Source organism: Protomyctophum parallelum (assembly GCF_964188405.1).
Source record: "Protomyctophum parallelum genome assembly, chromosome: 10".
NCBI lineage: Eukaryota > Metazoa > Chordata > Actinopteri > Myctophiformes > Myctophidae > Protomyctophum > Protomyctophum parallelum.
This window is the reverse complement of record NC_139704.1, coordinates 32373999-32396838: the sequence shown is the minus strand read 5'-3', so window position 1 is coordinate 32396838 and position 22840 is coordinate 32373999. Positions and strand designations below refer to the sequence as shown.

Sequence of the window (22840 nt, the reverse complement as noted above, 5' to 3'; positions counted from 1 at the left end):
CTGTAGCTCACATATCAAGAGCATGCTCAAGTCAAGTTTAACCCACCTGTTTTTAATCGCCTTCCATTTTCCCAGTGGTGCTACTGTAAAGCTGTCACTTTTACGACAATGACGATTAATGTGCTCTACCTTAAAAATAAACAAAAAGGTTTACTTTTTGATATAAATAAAAGAGAATAAAAACATGACTCTTCTGTTATTATTATTATTTTACTTTTGTTGGTGGGTTAACCCGGTTAATACACTTTGTTTACGTTTGTATCACTTTGGGGGTACAATGTGCGATTCTAAATTAAGCGAAAGGTGCCTGATATTCAAGGCTAAAAAAGCATCTCCCCCTCCCCCCGGCGGCCAGTGAAGAAGAACAAGAACAAGATCCCATTACAAGATGGCGCCCTGTGGACGGTAGCGAAGAGGCCGTCCTAGTTGTTTGTGTTCTCTGTCAAATTCTCTTCTCAGATAGGAGACTCTTCCCAGTGGGGAGCGTCGACACGTTTTGAACGTGGTGGCACTGTCGAATAGCTGTTGGGAGTCTCCTCGTTGGCACTGTGAAATAAACGAGAACCGTGTGTTGTGAGGAACATGCGGGTAGAAACAAAGTTAGCAGGTCGAGGATAGAAGAACACAACTGATCGCCTGTTAGCAGCTAGGTTGGCTAGCTAGCATCGCTAGCTCCTGACTCGGTTGTCGCGCTAACCATGTCGGACACTCGGCGGAGAGTAAAAGTCTACACGCTGAATGAAGACCGACAGTGGGACGACCGAGGCACCGGGCACGTCTCGTCCACGTTCGTTGAGCGGCTAAAGGGAATATCGTTATTAGTTCGGGCCGAATCGGACGGTGAGTTTACATAGTTAGCATAGTTAGCCTAGCCGTGTTGAGGCTAATTGTGACTTCGCCGTAGCTGCGATCCTCGCACGCGACGCTGTAGAAATGACACTTTTCTCACTTGAGAATAACGTGATGGTGTTGATTGTACGAACTACGAACAACACTTGTCGCAATGCTTGTTCATTACGGCTAAGTATACATTTACGTTGTTGAACTTGAGAGCCACTGTTAGCCTGTTTATCTCTGGCTAGTGTAATGGTAAATGTTTAATTGAATCGTCATTTGTATAGTATACGTTTATTGTATACGCCGTTTATTAGTTAGTAGCATCAAGAGTTGATACTTTTTGTTACTCTGCAACTGAATACTATTAGTTTACCAATGGATCGACATCCATTTGGATGTCTAGCAGTTATATAGGTGGTGGTGGGGATGGGGGGGGGGGGGGGGGGTGGCAGTCCCTGAGTCTAACGTTAGATAATGATTTTACTGCATAGAGACCCGTTATGTGATCCTTGATATAGATAACCAAAAGTTGTGAAACGAATGTCAACTTCTAGCTTGTGTTGGTTTAAATGTAACGCCACGTTTTACCACATTGTTTACATTAAAGCGTAGTTAGTCTCGACTGCAGTTGGCTATATAGAATGCTGCTAACTGAGGACGTGATTACTACACGTTTGTCTCTACCGAAAACTAAACTCACTGTGTTTTAGGTTCACTGCTGTTGGAGTCAAAGATCAGTCCAAATACCGCATATCAGAAACAACAAGTAAGTGTAGTTATGCTGCTTGTTGTGAAGGGGTTGGGAAAACATGCTGCAGCAGATTACTTATTTTTCATCGTCTGGGGAAGTTTAAATCCACAATGCTAACGTTAGTACATTGTGATGTGATACTGGATACTTGGCGTTTGGAAAATTACAGTCCGTTACAAAAAATGTCCACAGTAGAAATTAGTTATTTGGCCAAATTGCCCCTCTGACACATGTCAAGCAATGTCCATACTCTGCTAATGGCTGTAATAGTATACCTGAAATATAGACACACCCTGTGTCAGAACATTCTTGAGGTAACCTACATTTTCCCCCAACTGGCCTTATGAATAGAAGGGGAGCTGTGACTTTTCCTTGGTCCAACAAATCAATTTTACCCAGGTTGCTTACAATGCCATCAATTACCATGGTATATTCAAGCACAAGTAAGCTTTTGTGAGTGAGCGTGTGGGAGTTGAGGATCACCTGTTTGTGAACTGTTTGCTGTTTTCTCCATCACCTAGGACACACTGATTGTTTGGTCAGAAGCAGAAAATTATGACCTGGCTCTAAGTTTCCAGGAAAAGGCTGGCTGCGATGAGATCTGGGAGAAGATATGCCAGGTAAACATAACCCAGTTGTATTTAGATGTAATTTCTCAACATGGCAAAGGGAATTGGGGAACAGTTGCTTTGTACACTGATACTTGAATTGGTTTCAGTACACAGAAACAATGAGATCTTATCCAGATCATTACAGCAATTCACCTTTATGGAATCACTTTAATTGCTGGCCCGGCACCTAGGCTGAGCGCGCCGCCGGTTCCCGATCCTAACGGCCTCTCTCTCTCTCTCTCCCCCCCTCCCTCTCACCCTCCCTCCATTTCTTGTCGGCCTACTGTCCTATCAATAAAGGTATAAAAGCCTCAAAATGTTTAAGATTTTAAAGTTTTAGAATGTGTTGCAGGTGGGTCACCAAATATAGAAAACATTTTTTCTATAACATTTCTAAACATTTGATTTAAGAGAGTAGAATAAGATGGCGTGTCGGAGCACCGAAGAAAACATCATTCTTATGACCATAAGATGTAAATTGGGTTATTAAATAGTTTTAAGATAATTACTTTATGTCGATTTTAATTATACCATTATTCCCCTAAATTGCCGTGTGGTGTGTGCATGTAAATGCTCTAACTGTCCAATTGATCATTTTGTTTGTGCTCCTGGGTCATCCCACCGTCCAGGTGCAGGGGAAGGACCCAGCACTGGAGATCACCCAGGACCCCATCGACGAGTCAGAGGAGGAGCGCTTCGAGGAACTGCCCGAGACGAGCCACCTCGTGGAGCTACCAGCCTGTGAGCCGAGCCGCCTGGAGGAGATCGCCGACCTGGTCACCTCTGTCCTCTCGTCGCCCATCCGCCGGGAGAAACTGGCCCTGGCCCTGATGAGCGACGGCTACATCAAGAAGCTGCTGGCACTCTTCCAGGTGTGCGAGGACCTGGACAACCGTGAGGGCCTGCACCACCTGTACGAGATTGTGCGCGGCGTCCTGTTTCTCAACAAGGCGGCGTTGTTCGAGGTGATGTTCTCCGACGACTGCATCATGGACGTGGTGGGCTGCTTGGAGTACGATCCGGCGCTGGTGCAGCCCAAGCGCCACCGCGAGTTCCTAACGAAGACGGCCAAGTTCAAGGAGGTGATCCCCATCACGGACTCAGAGTTGCGCCAGAAGATCCACCAGACATACCGTGTGCAGTACATCCAGGACATCATCCTGCCCACGCCCTCTGTCTTTGAGGAGAACTTCCTGTCCACGCTCACCTCTTTCATCTTCTTCAACAAGGTGGAGATCGTCAGTATGTTGCAGGTAAGACCACTGTACACCCCGTTCAACGTGGACGTATCGTTTGACCTAGAATATTAGGCGTTTCTTTTCACTAAGTTGTGCATTCACCTCAGACTTGTCATTAACATTGGTTTATTTTATTGCTGCTGGGTCAATGTGGCATAAGTGGTAACATTCAACAGTGGACCTCCATGTTTTTAAATGGCATTACTTAGTGAATATTTTATATTATATACGTATATATTTTTTGGACCAATCTCATGGAAAGTAAATGCTTATGCTTTCTTCACACATGTGTTCATAAAGGTGTCTACTGTCACCTCTGAATTCGTTCCTGGGAAACTTTGTGACAGCAGCTGAAAGTTGGGGTACAATTAACAACCTATATGCAGGGACGTTTTTATTCTTCTTTAAGTAGCATGTGACGGGTCAATGATTCTGAATCCATTGCAAGCATTTGTTTTGCACAAAAACACTTGGCCATAGCCACTTTTCCAAATGCGATGACCTCATCACATTTGTGATGACGGATATGGCTAATTCAGAGGTGATACTAGGTGATTGGTCCAAAATGTGGCTAACTTTCCCTAACTTCCTCATTTTCAGTTTATTTGCATTTAAAAATGTTATGAGACATACAATGTTTGGTCTCATTGTGTGGGTCCTACGCAAATAATATTATGGTTATATTCCTGTGTGCTGAAAATGTATTTGGTAAAAGAAAAAGAAAAAATCAAACCCAAATCCCAAATGTAAATCAAAATAAAACTATACATAGAACATAGAATAGTAAAGTAAAAAGCACAAACATAATTATTTTATCAAAACAACTACAAGCTCAATGTCTGTACTAGTTTGGTATATATTCAGAATAATGCCTGTCTGAATTCTCAGTTTGGTATAATGACAAAATTAGTCAAAGTGTTATCAATCACTTCTCATTGGTCTCCTTGAAGTGACGTGATGATTGACAGCTCTCGTCTGTTCAGAATGTTAAACAAATGAGAATGTCTATCTAATAGCGTACTTTTGGAATAATGTGTGTCAGATTCAGGATGCATCATTCAGTTCTTAAATCTAGGTCAATAAAATCTGCCAACCAGTTTTTTGGTTCGTTTTTCTGTTACTATCACGGTAATGTTAGCAGTGTAATATACCCTTTTTTTCTGTACCATCATTCATTATCTTTTTTTATTATTGTGAACCGTGACAATTGAGACCTATTGTTGCAATCTGGCTGGCAATGTATAAATATTGTAGTAGTTTATTTTTTGTTACTCTGCCACCCCCAAATCAAATCCAGTTGTTTGCTGTGGGCTTTTGTTTTTTGTCAAGTTAGAAAAGCATTGTTAAATTATGTACAACTTATCAATGGATTCAGCTGTTCATGAGTTGTCAATCATGGATTTCTCCCAAGTAATGACTACCATTCTGTTTATCTTGTGAAGTTAGCCCACATTGCCTTAATAAATCTAATATCAGTAGTTTCTGATAAAATACTTTTTTGTAAGAGGAATGTATTGTTCTGTGGCATTTCTCATTCAGCTCATCTCATTACAGGAAGTTCAGAACCCATCACAAGCCATCAGATTCCCAGTTGAAATGACTTCTTTCCATGACAAAGTTCTGTGTTTAGCTGTGATAACATGTTTTCCTTATGCACCAGGAGGATGAAACAAAGTTGTGTGTTTAGCTGTGATAACATGTTTTCCTTATGCACCAGGAGGATGAAACAAAGTTGTGTGTTTAGCTGTGATAACATGTTTTCTTTATGCACCAGGAGGATGAAAAGTTGTGTGTTTAGCTGTGATAACATGTTTTCCTTATGGACCAGGAGGATGAACAGTTCTGCGTTTAGCTGTGATAACATGTTTTCCTTATGCACCAGGAGGATGAACAGTTCTGTGTTTAGCTGTGATAACATGTTTTCCTTATGCACCAGGAGGATGAAAAGTTGTGTGTTTAGCTGTGATAACATGATTTCCTTATGCACCAGGAGGATGAAAAGTTCCTAACGGAGGTCTTTGCACAGCTGACAGATGAAGCCACAGAGGACAGTAAAAGGAGAGAGCTTGTAAGTCATAACATGTTCAACATAATTTAATCATAATGAATGTGTATCATCATGCACAAAACCTGTGGCATATATTGTTGTTTCCCTTGTTGAATGCCTGTTCCCTCACTGATTGTCTTAGGTGAGACATATTTGCTAACTTGACAAATCAAATGGTTTCTGACAGTCATCCTGACGGTTCTCAAAGTACATTTAGCCGTTGGCAATGATGGCACATCTAATGTAGCGATGTTTCTAATTCTAACTTGGTGCACACAAGCCATGCCGCTGCAAATCATGCCGTGCGTGTACTTTGTAGTAGTGTGGCTGACATAATCAAACAAAGCAAATGTTAAGGCACAAAGTGGATACTATTAGGGCCCGATTCATACTCCTATTTTAGAGCCGAATAAAAATCGGTTCGGCTCTACACTGCACTACAGCGCCGAAACAGCAGTAAAATAGGAGTGTTAATCGGCCCTTACACCTCATCTACACTGCCAGCGTTGCAAGCCACAGTGAACGATGAAATAGATGGAATACATGTTTTTCAATGAGACTGTCCTGACGGCTCCAAACACTTATTGGTTCCACACGCTACAATTTATTGGTTATTTGATTGGTTCAGGCTATGTCGCAACGCAATAACCGAGGCTCCATATCGGGGCAGTTTTTCGCATGACATCGCTGTCGGAAAGCTCGCTCCTTGCCTATGTAGACGAGGTGTTACAGTAAAATTATGATACATTGCTTTGTGAAAGTGCCATGGATTGCCTCTGTTGGGGGAAAAAAACAAACATTACTGTCATTCTTGAACACAACCACTGTCTTAATCTGACCTCGCCCAAACTTCCTCCTAAACACCGCAATGAAGTTGGAAGGGTGATTTATATTTGACAATACAAATGCAGCCATCCGCAATGAAGTTGGAAGGGTGATTTATATTTGACAATACAAATGCAGCCATCCGCAATGTAGGGATGGGATGACAATCGTTATAGTTGTGTTAAAAACGCAATAATCGTATCGCAGAGATTGACATTGATCATGAAATTGATACATTTGTCCTCTGTCATACACTTCTAGGATGTATTGGCTTTTGTTGAGCTGCAAATTCAGCACCACTTAAACCCTCTATACTAGCTAAAACTGACCTGTATTTGGTACACTCTTATTTCACTACACAGATTGATTTGCAAAACAAATGGCACATCTACAATCTGTGAGCTTGTAGATTGGTTTATTTTTGGTGAACATTCCCCACAAAATGGGGATGCTGGGCAAGAACACATCTGCATTGAAAGCTCTTGTGTTGTAGTTGGTCCTGAACCAGTATCACATCACACTCACAATACATGGCAGCCAACCTCACCTTTTCATCTGCATTACATTGGAGATGGTCATGTTAACATAAAGGCTTAAAATGGTAGGCTTAGGCATGGATCTGGGAGAGTGGTTAGCAAATGAGATTGCATGACCTCAAACTCCTGGTCTGAGCCTGTAGAATCGGGTACTGGTTCAGAAGCTAATAACCCAATGTTATATGTACACTATTCTTTGAAACAAATACTTATTCTTGAAACCTTTGAGTCGAACAGTTTCTCCGACTCCCATTTGGAATAAAACATGATCTTAGTAAATGTTTTTAATTTTTATAGATCATCTTGAACCATTGAACTCAATGCTCTAATCTACTGACAAGCCTATTCAAATTGTTTTTTTTGTTTCTTTTTCTTGTTCTGTCCAGGTGAACTTTTTCAAAGAATTCTGTGCATTTTCACAAACATTGCAACCACAAAACAGGGACGCTTTCTTCAAAACTCTGGCGAATCTTGGCATTCTACCTGCTCTGGAAATAGTCATGGTATGTTGCCCGCTCCAATTCAGTCGCAATATAATCTTTTTTAACTTGTCCCTAAATGTAATTTAAAGTCCAGGTTATAATGATTCCTTCCTCTGACGCCATGCATTCTATGTCCCATCTCTTCTTTTTGGGAGCAGGGTATGGATGACTTGCAAGTGAGGGCGGCAGCTACAGACATATTCTCCTACCTAGTGGAGTTCAGCCCTTCCATGGTCAGAGAGTTTGTCATGCAGGAACCACAGCAGACGGATGATGTAAGCAACCTTTGGTGGCATGGTTGAGTCCCTCCCTCTAAGAAAAGTTGACTCTAAATATCAGAGTCTTTGTATACTTGTTTGTCAAGTCGATAACGTAATTTCAATATTCCGGATTGAGATGCTTAAAAAAAGTATTAATCTTTGCACAGCCATGTCAAATGTGAATGTTGATCTGACGAAGAGCTATGGCCGTACTGAACTTTCTAAAACATTGAAAACTCTGACAACTTTATGACTTCATAGAAAAATAACTTGTGCACAGGGTGGCGATGTATCCTATCAGTTAATTAATGCTTTGTTTATTTATTTAACATATATTTAATTGTACTGTATGTATAGGATGTTCACCACTATTTGATACTAGTGTGTGTGTGTGTGTGTGTGTGTGTGTGTGTGTGTGTGTGTGTGTGTGTGTACACAGGACGTCCTACTGATCAACGTGGTAATCAAACAGATGATTTGTGACTCTGACCCAGAGCTAGGAGGAGCTGTCCAGCTCATGGGCCTGCTGAGGACACTCATTGACCCTGAGAACATGCTGGCTCCCACCAATGTCAGTCCCAAAAGTAGCATCATTATGTATCCTCACGTTGCTTTTCCACTAATCAACTTGTATCTCAGTGAAATGCATGAATCAAATTATGCAAATCTATAATAAAATAACAAATGAGACTTTATTGAGAAATGCCGTTGCCAAAGTCAGCACAGCAGTTGACACCCTGAGCGGCATAAACCGAGTTCTCTGTCCTAGCAAATGGTAACGCTCAGGACGGAGGTTAACCCATTTAGGCCTGACGTCGAAATTTAAAAGTCTTCTTAAAATGTATTTTTCTGGAAAAACCTCATGTTTATACATCAGTGGTTCTCAATATTTCATGTCAAGCACCCCAAATAATTTATGAATTTGGCCGCCGACCCCCATCTGAAAATATGTTGTTCCAGGGACCTCGCAGAAGCAAGGATTTGAGTTAAAAAACTGAAACTCTGAAAGAATATATATTCAAAGATTTGAGGCACATTTTCACGATTTTTCAAAAATAGCAGACCTACAAGCTCATGAGCTTGTAGGTCTGCTATTTTTCAATAGCTAAAGTAGAACATCATGTTTAAAACACAAAGGGGTTCCCGCCCAAAATGGGTTGATAAAAGGACGGAGATTTATTGATATCAAAACTGATCTGTTGGGCAACATTCGATGTCATTTCCGGTTGGGACGTCATCCAAAATGTTCCCCCCCCCCCCATTTTAGTGCATCAGATCGCAAATCCTAAAACATGAATAACTCAATCATTCCGTCCAATTCTAATCAAAGATTATGTTTTAGGCGGGCCATCGCGGTCCCGTCACTAGTCGTGTTAAGAATGAATCATACCTCCCGTTGTTGTCGATTGCCTTGGCAGTGTTTTGGCTAAATCTAGCTACTTCAGCGACATCCGCGCCTGGTGCGTTGCTAAATGTGCTCCGTTGCTGCAAATTGCTGGGCTCTATGATTTAATGGTCCTAAATACCCCCGGTGAATGTTTTGGCCCCTTCACCAATGACAAGTTAATTATTTTTGTTTTTTCCTACCCCTGTTAGAAAACTGAGAAGACAGAATTTCTGAGTTTCTTCTACAAGTACTGCATGCATGTCCTGACTGCCCCACTGCTGGCCAACACTGCCCATGACAAGAACTCAAAAGGTGGGGAAGGTATGTGTGGGAGACGGCCAAACAACATGGTTGAGTAGTATATTGCAATGTCCAATATGATCAATATATTCTAATGGCGCCCTGGGCCGGCATGGCGCTCCAGGTACCTTGGTATTCCAGCATGATCGAGTCCCGATCCCGACATACTTTGCTGTGTCTTCCCCATCATCTCTCCCTGTTTCCTGTCAAGCTACTGTATCAATAAAGGCATAAAGCCCCAAAAATATATTAAATACATGACAATGCATGTCGGACCAACGCATGTCATGAGCGACAGGTGATTTCCACATGTCGGAACCTTGGATCTGCGTGTGCACCCCTCGATTTCAATTGTAATAGTCTTTCTGCAGTCTGCACAGCAAAATTGTAAGGGACAATAATTAATTCTGATTTCGGTAAATAAACATGTTTTATATGGAAAGTAAATTTAATTGAACACATGAACTATTGTGGAATTGTATAATTTCGGATGGAAATGTGACAATGTAGAAATATGGAATATCATAGTTTATGACTTAAAATATGCGCTGACAGTTTTAAATCCTAATTGCCCAGTTTTTATCGGGGTGAGAGAGCTTCACCCGGCCTTGTCACCGAGTCCTGTGTATGTCTTTGTGTTTCAGAAGTGCAGGAAGGGTCAACCAAGATACCAACAAACCCTGTGTGTCCCGGTAGGTGTCCTAACTCAATATCCACAGCCAGTCACCAATGATGAATGCAATGTTATGACTAGGGATGGTTATCGATTAACCCCCTTTTTGTTTTTAACCGGCCCATGTGGGTTCCTCGGCCATGCGCCCATGCAGACATCATTTACATTCACAAATAAACACCCAAAACTTTATAAAAAGAAAAAGGCTTTTTCTGCCTTTATTGATAGATTGAAAGTCAGCCGTCGAGATCGGGAGACGGCACACCGTCAGGCTGGCTCAGCAGCCTAGGTGCCCAGACGGTTGAGCAAACCGTCCAGGCCCGAACCGATTTATTAACTGTTAACTTAATAGTTTAAGATAGTAAAGATAGTAAAGATAGTAAATTAAGATCACTATCTGTTGCTCCTCATCTTTTGCTATTACTGTACAAAAGCATTATTCAACCCGTTCTGTTGTACTGTTCTGCATGTTTCTACACCATACTGTCCATGCCTAACAGGAACAAACTTTTCAGTATCACCCGTATTGCTTCCAAAATCATCGGACTTCCTACACCCACACTTTCTGATATGAACAATAACGCCATCACACGACTAGCACTCTCGATATCAAATGACACTGATCATCCTCTGTATCGTTTCTTTAACCTCATGCCATCTGGACAAAGATACAGGACCTTGCCCTGGAAAAAGGTCCGTTTTAGTAGGAGTTTTGTCCCCTCAGCCATCGCGGCATTAAACAAACTGCCCCGCCGATAGGATGATTCTGTACACAGTGGGGAACTCATGTTTTGTTTTTTGTTTTTTTGTTTTGTCTTGGTCCTATGTGCTCTGTGTTGTTTTTGATGTAGGTGTTGAACTGTTGAACAGATTGTGAAGACAAATATCCTTCGGGACAATAAAGATTATTATTATTATTATTTATCGTTAAGAAATCAATTAAACTTAACATCCCTACTTATGATGCTTGTTTATATCAGACGTGATACCTTAACACTTGTTTAGAAAATGTTTATACTGCAAAAAAACGTTATATGAAAAACAAAAATGTATTTATATGGTATGGGTATTTGTTTTTGAATCATATGCTTTGTGTCTGCATTTAGACAACTTCCAGACTGCTCAATTACTAGCTCTCATCCTGGAGCTCCTGACCTTCTGCGTGGAGCACCACACGTACCACATCAAGACCTACATCATGAACAAAGACTTGCTCCGCAGGGTGCTGGTCCTCATGAACTCCAAACACACGTTCCTGGCGCTCTGTGAGTCCATGCACAACACAACAGTACTCTGTAACCAGTTAAGATGTATTATTATTTAATTTATTTTACATGGCTATTTTTTAGCTAAATCTTTGAAAATAAGTGTGTGTGTGTGTGTGTGTTTCCTACGGAGGGGGATTTTTTGTGTCCTTGACATGAAAAAGCATTAGCACCACTGATCTAGTAGCCTAGTATGCCAGGTATAGAGGGGTGGATTCAAACTTGTGATGGAAACCGAAGCTGGCTCCCCATTGGTTCCCCAACCTTTGTGCCACTGCCCCGCCTCCCTCCGCCCTCCTACCTTCCCCAGTAGAACCATAGAGCAATAAAAGGATAGAGACGGATCTGGAGCGTTAGCCCCGCCCCCCACCGCTATTCATTTCAGTGGAAGTTGCTCAGTGGCGTTTTGAAGCACCCGAAAGACTGCCGGAAGTATAATTATAACTCAATGGCTCGAGCGAGCGAAGTTTAGCCTAGCCTAGCCCCGGACCGCAATTTTGAGGTCCGGGCTTACGCACGTGACGTCATGAACGTCCGTCCACCTCCATGAAAGTGCTGCAATTCCACATTCCGACAGTAGGTAAACGGCAGCTTCGACGTCGGGTAGCCTTACTGGGGGCTTGAGTAGAACACAGCGGAGAACAAAATTGGAACGAAAAGTTATAATTTTTATTATTTTTTTAAGATTTATATTTGGCGTTTGTGCCTTTTTATTGATTGTTACATTGAAGACGGACAGGAAAGGGGAGAGAGAATGGGAGAGACATGCAGCAAAGGTCCTCATGAACGGGACTCGACCGCACGACACGCTGTCAAGCAAGAGCCTATACTGTATGGCATTGCACCTGGACCACTTGGCCAGCGCGGCGCCCACCTATCCTAAGAGTGTTCCCCCCCCCCGGTGTTCACACTCCAACCCCAAAAGAGCGCCCGTCTCTCTCTCAACAAACTCCCACTTCTGTTTACTAAAGTGTCCACGTCTCGTTCAACAGGCGCCCTGCGTTTCATGCGGCGGATCATCGGTCTGAAGGACGAGTACTACAACCGCTACATCATCAAAGGGAACCTGTTTGAACCCGTCATCAACGCGCTGCTGGACAACGGCACGCGATACAACCTCCTCAACTCTGCCATCATAGAGCTCTTTGAATTCATCAAAGTGGTTAAGTACAGACGCCACACTCAAATAGTCTGATGAATGAACATGGCCGCGTCGGTATCGCTGTTGGAGCTTGGCGGCTCTACAGAGAAACGTTAAAATGTGATGGTTATTAACCCATTTAGGCCTGACCACAACATTTAAAAAAAAATCTTCTAAATCCTCCAGTTTTCTGAAATAAATATTTTCACGATTTTTCAAAAATAGCAGACCTACAAGCTCGCTATGAGCTTGTAGGTCTGCTATTTTTCAATAGCTAAATTATAACGTAATGTTAACACCAAAAGAGGTTCCCGCCCCAAAATGGGTTAAGCTTAATAAAATAATAAGCTAGATCAGACGGAGATGACATGAAGTTGATTTCCGGTTCCGATCATTAGATTTCGAGACCTACCGATCTTTCCCGATCCGATCTTTATATTTTTATATAATACTTATGCCATGTCACAATAGCAAATATTCTAATGTATTTCACTATTGTAGTCCGTCGTGTTGCCTTTCAATTATTGAGCAAAATAATGATATTGGTTAGAGTGAATACAGTTCTACAGCTTATATAACTGAAGTCAAGTTAACATTCTTAGAGTATCTCTCTCATTCAGAGAGCACTACAGACACCTATGCCATCATGCATAGCGGGGGGGTTGCATTTCCTTTGTTTTCATCACGGGTGCCTTTCACGTGTGACTAGTCTTTGTTTGATCTCTGACGGGACCAGAAGGAAAACCTCATTGCTTATGCATCTTTCTTTGAGATTTACATTAGACAATTAAAAATCCGATCTTTTCTCTCCGATTTTGAAAATCATGTGATGGGAGCCGATTTCCGATCACCCGGTCCGATCGGGACAACCCTAGACAGCAGTGTTCATTCTGGTGTGACTATTAAACTGGGTCCGGAGTAGTCTCGCGTGGCCAGACTGTTGCCTCTTGCAATTTTCAAACGCTTCCGTCGTACAGTCTGGAGAACGAAAGCTCTGATCATGAGTAAGCGATAAAGCGGAAGTGAAGCCTCCTCCCCACTTCCGTTTCATCTTTACAGTCGCGCAAAGTCTTCATATATGCATCGAAAAAACATCTAAGCATATGTAGCTTGCCTAATGAAATTATTCTGTGATTGGACTCATCCAATCCACGATCGTCAATATATTCGCCCCCATGTTAATACAATGCTAATTGCCATCCGTCATCTCTTTGCCATTCTAGGAAGACGTAAAGTCTCTGATAGCTCACATCGTGGACAACTTCTATAAAGCGCTGGAGTCCATCGAGTATGTCCAGACCTTCAAGGGCCTGAAGGGCCGCTACGAGCAGGAGAAAGACAGACAGAGTCAAAGACTTAACAGGTCAGTGATGTGACCGGCCGCATCAAATTATTTACCAATGTGGAGAACTGAACGTTTCCCTCGACTCTGTGCAACCCTGGATCCTCCATTGAAGTTTTTAATTTTCTTCATTTACTTTTAAGTCCTTCCCTGTTTTGTGTCAAATGTCACTGCAGTTAGTGTAGGATATTTTGTAGTATAGATTAGCATGTGTCAAAAACAAAGGTTCTCTGTGAATTATTGGCCATTCACAATTCATTTACAAAATACGAATAGACATGAATAAATGATGAACTACAGCACAATGTTTCCTGGTTTTACACAAGATGCCTGTGCAGCTTCATGTCTGGGTGAGGTGATGTGCTCTTGAGATATAAATGAACACATTTACCAAAAGGCGCTGGCCTCTGTGAAGAGTATTATATGTGTAGCTTGCAGTGGTGTTTTTGTCAGGCGTGACGATAACGTAAATGACGACGTCAACGGACCTTTTTTCAGGACGAATATCCTGACGTTGACAGAATAAACGCAAAAGATTCAGGACGAGACTGAAGCCGATGAGCTAAACGGCTCTCTTGGTTGACTAAAATATGACGAAGACGTGTGTGAGTTTTCATCGACGAGACTAGACGAACATTTTAGTGGTTTTGACTAACAAAGTTTCAGAATGCATGGAAATGTTCAGCCAATTGTGCGTGCAAAAATATCAGAAATGCACGCACACACACCCTCCCTCGGTTACTTTACTCTCTCACATGCCGCGCGCACACACCCACCTACACCGTCTCACACGTATCGGATGCAAGCTTTGCATGTCCCGTTCGCATTACCTACCTGACGTTGTAATGTGCTCTCCACTCGTAGCTTTTACTAGTAATCTCCTCACAAAAGTGACAAATCCTAAACATTCTCCATGACTGTAGATAGGAACTCTAATTAAATCATTATGCAGAAATTAAATGTTAATTGTATTATAAACTAAACTTTTAGTAAATTTTTTTCCTGTGTGACACATTCTAAGCCCTGGCCTGACCCAGACGTTCGTATCCTGCCACAACGTTATGCTGCGTTCACACGGGCAGATGCAACAGATGCACAGCTACACTAGTACACCTAGTCACAGACGGTGTCGTCGTTAAGCAGCAATAGGATCCCATTGGCAGCAGTTGTCAGTTTATCCCTAACACAAACGTCCAACACACATACAATGAATTACTCACCTAATGCTGCCTGCAGGTGCCATGTTTAATTCCAGCGTGTGTAACCTACATTGTTTAAGTGACCGTTTTCATATTGTAAATATGGTCTTGGTCGCTAACGTGGTTTAGCGACTAGCACTTTGACAGCTCATCCATCGTAGCTTGTTTACAAGTGAAACGAACTTCCTGTGCAGAAACTGCCTCATCAAAATAAGAGCCACTTGTAATGATTAGTCAACACTAGTTTTATTTCTAAGTCTACTTACAGGACGTTAACATCGCATTTGAGTGCCTGTCAGCATTCTCTAAATCCCCGTCTCTCAGCTGTTTAATGCGCAAATGCGCCTCCATGCCTTTGATCTACCGCGCACCAAACGTTTTGACGACGCATGCGCCCCTGCTTATTCTAATTGTTTTCTTAGATATCGTCGTGATGCGCGGTCGTTGGATGAGGATGAAGAGATGTGGTTCAATGATGATGAAGATGACGACGAGGGGGAGCCTGTGGAGAAGAGTCGGGCAGAAGATGACTTCTCTGATACCTATAGCAAGTACATGGAGGCCAAAAAAGGTATGGCGCTCCGTCACATTCAAGTTGTGAGTACATCTGTAGTTCAAAACTAACGGCGCACCTTGAGAAGGACGGGACTAATGCCGAGTGTGGAGCTAAAATGAGGCCACATGTACTTCTGCATATAATTATAGGGGCAGTTCCCCCAAAATAAAACAAATAAAAACCAGAGTATGCCTCTCTCAGACGTACTTCGGAATAAATAGATTCATTAATGGCACTCTGCCTAAGAGGAAATTTGTCATTTTCTTTGCATTTTGGGTGAACTGTCCCTTTAACCCATTAAGACCTGAGGCAGATTCTACAAATGCCTTCTAAATCGGTATTTATTTTCGTGCCAAGGAACCCCAGGTGCCCAAAATGATGTGCATTTTGTGCTAGGGGACGCCGGAAGAAAAGATTTGTGTTATAAGGAATTTAGAATTGTATAACCCTTATATACAAAAATAACAGATGTACAAGCTTGCAGCACGTGCTGTGACTTTGTATACTGCTACAGGGGTTTAGAACAATGGCAGTGGTTCAGGGGCAGAGTGGCCGGTAGAAGTCGACACCAACTCCCCATAGTTGGTGTCGAAGTGTCCTTGAGCAAGATGCTGAACCCCTAATTGCTCCCATGTGTAGGTTGGTGCCTTGCATGGTTTCCTCCACCATCGGTGTGTGGATGTGTGTGTGTGAATGGGTGAATGTAATGTAAATCGCTTTCGATAAAAGTGCTATATAAATGCACCACTTACCATTTAGCTCTCTCTGCTATTTGATCTGGCCCTGCTCGGTTAACTTGATTGGATTTCTCTGCCCCCACAGTTGTGGGGCACCAATCGGTGCCCGGTATGCAAATATGGGGTAGGTTCATCACCAGCCGCATTTATTTTATTCGCCCCCATTGTAAATGCAGGTTCCACAAAGATTCCAGGCTAATATAATATCTACGCAGTGATATTAGCCTGGCCATGCCAGTCCATTTTAAAATCTAAAATGACACTGATGCTTTCTCTGTTTTAATGGGTTAAAGCACAAGGCACTGTTCTCCAGATGCCATATAGCAGAATAGATCATGACGCTTTGGTCCTCTCTTAATCTGCAGGAACTGCAAATGGAACAAACGGTGCCAACAATGGGAAGACTGCTCCCATCCCCCCTGCCTCGCCAACAAGCACCCCAAACAACATCAACATAAACAACAGCACTGCCTCCTCGGTAAAGACGACGGCTCTGCCCTCCACGCCAGTCGTCAAGGTATGTTGAGCGTTAACTTGTATCGCAAACGCATGCATGCTACCCATGCTCAAACGCATGGCACACAGAGGAGAGCCCCGGCTACTGGCTAGCACTTTGCATGGGACGTTTGCGGCAATGGTAGTAGCTAAATCTGGCATTAAAAAAAAAAAAACTTTCTATCTAAATAAATACAATGAGCTTGAGCGAACAGTTACGTTTTGTTTCCCTGTGTTAAGTCTGAGAAAAGTTGCCTAGTCTGGCTCACGGTGGCCGAGTAAACATTGACTCTTGTCTGTCAGACCGACCCCAGGATAGAGATGGCATTCACAGAAAGGTTATTTTGAGAGAAATGTCCCTCAATATGAATACATTTTTATATGTTTTATTTTGATGGTAACTGTCTATGCAAGAAGATGCTCACGCACACCAAAGTCCTTAAAGCGGTGCCGGCCCATGGGAGCATAAACTGAAGAGGGAATCTTGAAAAAACAAGATGGCTGACAGCCAAAGTGCCAATATTTTATTAGGACGCAGAGTAAGACATGAATCCAATGTTTCGGTGGTTAAGCCTTCGTCAGGGAATACAGAGCCTATGGTGCCAGAGCAACCAATCAGAGGGGAGTAGTAGAACACGGTTCTCAATAACCAGTCCTGGTGCTGGGAGCACGCAGCCTAGCCTGTCGAGTAGCCACCGATTTCGCCAACGATTTCGCTACTCGCCAATACAAAGACGTTTTGTGGCGTTGAAAGCCTACAGAAACACCATTTACTCAATAGTTTACTCTTCGGCAGCGCCAACTCGCCCAAACACGGGTCAGAGGACCGCATTACATAACTGGCGCACGTACCAATCTCATTGAGAGTTATTTGGCTTTGCAACATGGGATGCGCTGTTTCATAAAAACATCGTTCAACCAGGAAGAGTCTGCGCTCGGTGGATTCTATAACATTTTGGCCAAAAAGTGCATTTTATGTGTGGTGGGGGGGCGGGGGCTCTGAGTGCGTCCACTAGGGAATGTAGGCTTTCGAAAATCACAAAACGTCTTTGTATTGGTGAGTAGTGTATTCGTTTTACTTTTATATTCAGGAGTCGACGGGCTGTGCTGCATTTCATGTGTGCGCAGGAACTTGGAAGTCGAGAGTAACATACAATTTATAGCCTAGTATGTAAGTGTGTATATCTGTTACATGACATTTATGCTGTGTCCGCCCTGAAACTGGGAGGTCGGGGGTTCGATCCCCGGTCGGGTCATACCAAAGACTGTGAAAATGGGACCCAACGTCTCTCTGCTTGGCACTCAGCATCAAAGGGTTGGATTGGGGGGTCAAATCAACCACTCCAAGAGATGGGTCAAACGTGTGGTAACGTGTGTGACAAATCGTACGACTTTTGACTTTGATTTATTTTCTCTGTAGAAGTAATGAAAGGCAACTCACTTAACTTTTTCGCTGCCATCTACGTTTACAAACGTAGCTAGGCTAACGGTACCTACTGGTGCTATCTACGCGTATGTTCGTAGACAACCGTATACTCCATATATGCGACTGATTTATTTACCTTAAAGCATTGCTCCAGTTAGTATGGAGAGCCTCCGTCCCCACCAGCTATGGGATTTTTAAATCCAGCTCCGTTGAGCCTCCATTATTAACAGGATTTTCAAAGCGCTGTATCTCTCTAAAGGTTCGAGAGCTATCCACGGTGGGCCGCCGCGTACCCCGACGATCGTAAATCATTTGTGAGTTTGTATCGCATCGCTGAGCACATGTAACTGGTTGTATAATGCTAGCTAGAGGCTGTGAGCTAATGCCAGTGGTGATGAACTCGTAAACAAAGGTCCCCCACCTTCCTGAATAACCCGGAAAGGAAACGAGGATCGCAGCATTAGAGCCGACCCGTGGCAGTCCTTTACGTGTGCTTATGCAAGTTAATGACGGCGAACAAAGCTGCATCAGTAGAAGAAGAAGAAACTAGAAAAAGTGCCCTTCTGGGCACAGGTCTCCACCAGGATTTATTCCTCAGCCTGGTGGGAATATGCGTGCACAGTTTCATCACAATCGGACGCTGCGTTGAGGAGTTGTGGCGATTTGTACAAAGCGGGCTACTCCTGAAAACTGTAGGAGCCAATCGTGGCCAATCAGGATGGAATATGAGAAATCAAACAAACCTGTCTTGATCACATGACTATGGAGATCATGTGTACCGATTTGCGTGAAATTTGGATAAAATCTGAAGGAGTAATAATAGAAAATGTGTTTTACATATGTCGGCCTCCTGGTGGCGCTATAAAGAGCAGATGTGAAAAATTCCAGGAAAAGGTTTTTCCTTGGCCTCTAGGGAGTTGGCATACAAAGTTATCCACAGATCCGTGCAGTTAGAGGTAAAAACACTTTTCGGCCAGTTATAGCGCCACTTTGAGGCTGAGTTGAAATTGTTCATGTGGCATTTCGTCCTGGGCCTAGTGGGAATGTGGGTGCACAATTTCAAGGAAATCACGCGATGTGTTCATGATTTGCAGCATTTTGTTTGAAACTGAGCACTCCTGTGAACTTTGGAAGCCAATCTTAACCAATCAGGATGGAGTCTGAGAAATCTGAAAGACCGGTTTCGTTGAATGGCTCTAGAGAGACTGTGTACCAATTTGCGTGATGTTTGGACAAAATCTGTAGGTGTACTGTGCAAAAACTTGTCGAGATTAGCTGCTCACGGACACACGGACGGACGGACACACGGACGGACGGAGTGCAAAACATACTCTCCCCCCATGCCTTCGGCCTGGTGGAGACAATAAGGTCACAGAGTGTGTGTGTGTGCAGTGGTGATGCACGTCTGGCCCTCTTCTTTCAGACACCAGCTGGACAAACGCTCTTAGTCCATGGGCAATTTGGGCATTATTCTCTCCCCTGGTCAACGCTCTTAGTCCATGGACATTATTCTCTCCCCTGGTCAACGCTCTTAGTCCATGGGCATTATTCTCTCCCCTGGTCAATGCTCTTAGTCCATGGGCATTATTCTCTCCCCTGGTCAACGGGAAAGTACGCCGTTTGCAAGCGGCGCATAGTCATCATTTCATCCATTAATGTTACAAACTGTTTTCACCGCTGTTCCAAAATACAATTTTAACTGTCCCAAAGTGAATATTTTCACACCTCTCACTGTTGTTTGCAAGCCATATGTGATCGGGAGGCATTAGATTAATAATAGACTACATTTGACTGGGTAGAGAGACTCAGCGAGGCTGCCTGCCATGGGTGTGAAACGGTTGCTTCCTAAGGGCAACGTTTGTGCAACTGTAAATCAAAGAGATTAGCTGAAATAGGGATGTTATGTGGAGGAGAAGGGACATCTCTTTCAGTCATTATTTGGGCTGTGCTACACGGCATATCAAGAGATCTACAAAAACTTAATGTAAACGGCTTGATCAAACTAATGACAAATGTGCAATAAAGCTGGGTTTTTGCGCTACATGTAATTTGTAGATGTTTGATTGTTATGAGATCTTAAGATTTCTATGAGTCAATAAATGGACAGTGTTGTGGTACAAGTGAAATTTGGTATAATTAAACAAAGGTGTAAAAATGTCTTAATGGTGGCTTTAAGTGTTTCCATAAATATATATCTCTTCTCAGACGGCTATGGTGGGCCTGGTGGACTATCCTGATGATGAAGACGAGGACGAGGAGGACGAGGAGGAAGAGCAGTCTCCAAGGAAACGACCCCGCCTGGGCTCATAAAGATGCGCTCGTTTCGGTCGTAGCCGACGGATGACAAAGTCCCTCCTTCCCTCCCTCTTCCGGTCGTCTCATTGGTCACTCTCTCCTCCCCCCCCCCCCCCACCCCTGCAGAGGAGACGGACAAACTCTCACTCGACTCCCTTCTATCGCCTACCCATTTTCGTCCCTCCCAGTGAGAAGATAGAAATTCTCTCCTACTGGAAAGAAGGATGGACCTATCTGCTCCCATCTTCATCTCCTCTGCTTTACCTCCTCCGCTCCTCCTCCAGGCGAGTCGGAGAGAGCCTCCTGTCCTCTTTCCTCCACACCAATACGTCCCTCCATCTGAATCCTTTTCTACGCCACCTCCTCAACCACCTCCTGGCTACCTGTGTGGAACTGAGAGGCTTAAGCCACAATAGTGATCATCAGTGCCACGACAGATCCCTCTCCCACTCTGTTGCTATAGCAATAGTAGCCAGGAAACTGCAACATTGACCCGTGCTCTTTTTAACCCTCCTCCTTCACCCCCCCCCCCCCCCCCCCCCATCAAACCATCACCCAATGAGCTCCACAGAGAGAGGAGGAAGCCAGAACACAGCCAGCCAACGTACCAACTATTCAGAGAGCCAGTCAGGCTAGCAGGGCTAGCCTTTTATAGTTATTAGAAAGCTTGACTGGCTGAATCAGTGTGTGACACCCCCCCTACCCACCGCGGACAAGCAGGACTGTTCATTCAGGTTGTGAATCGAGGGATCTATAGGCAAGATAAAAATAGAAGAAAAATTGTGACATGGGGGAAGGTAACGCAACGGAAAAAGAATTGCAGCCACAACCTGACGAGGAGCAGGACTGAGCGATTTAAAGCCAGGGTGGCGCACACAACACGAGACACACACTCAACACAGGACTGCGTTAGCCAGGAAATCCTGTATTTCATGACTTTATTATAACGTACTGTACAGATATTTTTCTTTTTAATCATTTTTCCCCCCTGACTTGATTTTAAAAGGGGAGAAGATATACCTTCTTACCTGCCTGTGTATTTTTTGTTGTCGTTGCACAAAAGGTGGGGTCACTGTTGTGTTCACCCTTTTAATCCAATTTAATTTGATTCATTGTAAAAAGCAAGGATGTTACAAAATGCTGGTTTTAAAAATAACATGTATTAAAACTGCAGTAAAGTCATTTTTGCAGCCAACCTCTGGAGGATGTCTGAAGTTCTGTTTTGTATTTCAGGGCTTGAAGGGTTAAGCAGCGTCTTAACTAGACAGCCCAATCTTTTTAGCCACAAACCTGACCCGTTTGTGCACTCACAGTAGACTTCACACACTTCTCAGGAGCCCCAGGTTAATCCGAAACACCCCTAGATGTGCGTTAATGTGTTCTGGGACCATGAAGGTTGGTTCGCCAGCATTTCTCTCTGGACGTGCCATGGGCTATTGTGGTACTGTACCACTGCAGGTGTTCGGTATGGTGGAGACATGCGCTCATGACGCGGTAGATGCTTGCAAGTGATTACAATACTCAAAGTACCAACTGACTTAACATGTAATTCAGAAACGTGTAGAAATATCTCCAGGTGTGCATTGGTTAAAAAGCAACCTCGCTAATGTGACCTTTTTTCATGTCTATAAGTCAGGTCCTTTCTTGGGATGCTTTATAGACATTTAAGCAGATCAATTGAGCTCTACGGGAAATAAGATCTTTTTAAATTTGCTCCAACTCCATGAAGTGGTTGAGTTTTTGAATTTGACCTTGAATATTTTTAAGAGGGGAGCAGATGCAGTGAGCCTTAAGCAGTCTGCTGATTTTTATCAAACATTCCTTCCAAGACATCACTAAAGATGTTATCAGAAGGAGAAGAGGAAGGCGCTTCGGGTTGAATTTCTCAAAGCCGTGCATTGCATAGTATCTCCAGGTTTCATCGCCAATAAACATCAAGACTGTCCGATGAAATGGAAGTGGTAAAAAATCTAAATAATGCCCCGTCACTTGCCGAGTGAAAGGTTTCAAGGAATAGAACGGGTGTTCAAATATCACTGCCATCATTGATAGTGTGATAAGAGTCTGAGTCATGCTCAGACAGTTGGTTCAGTTTGAGATCTGGGAAAGCCACTTCATGTCAAACACATTTCAACAGCCGATGGGTGATCAATTACTAGCTTTTTATTTTCTCATGATCAATTTGTACCAAGTGCATTTACTGCCACTATCTCCTCCATTCAGAACATTTGTATGCATTTGTTATTTGATAAGTTTTCAGATTAAATGTGACCCTGGCATTACAACATGTGAACCTCGCTTGTTTTTTTTAATGGACTTTTCACATTGGCGATTGACAGTGCAATACAGACCCTGTGCTCATTGACTCCACCGCAACGACCTAATGCATAAAAAAAAATCAGGATTCCAATCGTCTAAATTCACAATCCAACCCTGA

The 22840-nt window shown here is 43.1% G+C and overlaps 1 protein-coding gene across 2 annotated transcripts; it reads left to right on the top strand.

Moving 5' to 3' along the window:
• Positions 1-383: 383 nt before the first annotated feature.
• ppp4r3b (protein phosphatase 4, regulatory subunit 3B) lies at positions 384-21606 on the top strand. Of its 2 annotated transcripts, none has more exons than XM_083775320.1 (16): positions 384-840; positions 1548-1603; positions 2110-2208; positions 2829-3452; positions 5428-5505; positions 7232-7348; positions 7486-7602; positions 8027-8158; positions 9184-9286; positions 9919-9966; positions 11054-11212; positions 12205-12374; positions 13577-13716; positions 15317-15465; positions 16553-16704; positions 20314-21606. In XM_083775320.1, exons 1-16 carry the CDS (start codon positions 699-701, stop codon positions 20416-20418), a joined length of 2391 nt encoding a protein of 796 aa, XP_083631446.1. In that variant the 5' UTR covers positions 384-698; the 3' UTR covers positions 20419-21606. The 2 variants fall into 2 exon arrangements, with proteins under 2 accessions (XP_083631446.1, XP_083631445.1); XM_083775319.1 differs by having other exon boundaries at positions 9184-9295.
• The last annotated feature ends 1234 nt before the right edge of the window (positions 21607-22840 follow it).

What these genes read in the sequence shown, in the direction of transcription:
- ppp4r3b (XM_083775319.1), top strand. Translation starts at nt 699, where the DNA reads ATGTCGGACACTCGGCGGAGAGTAAAAGTCTACACGCTGAATGAAGAC. An exon ending in CCGCATATCAGAAACAACAA is followed by an intron (nt 1,604 to 2,109) that starts GTAAGTGTAGTT and finishes TCCATCACCTAG; the next exon opens with GACACACTGATTGTTTGGTC. An exon ending in GTACATGGAGGCCAAAAAAG is followed by an intron (nt 15,466 to 16,552) that starts GTATGGCGCTCC and finishes CTTAATCTGCAG; the next exon opens with GAACTGCAAATGGAACAAAC.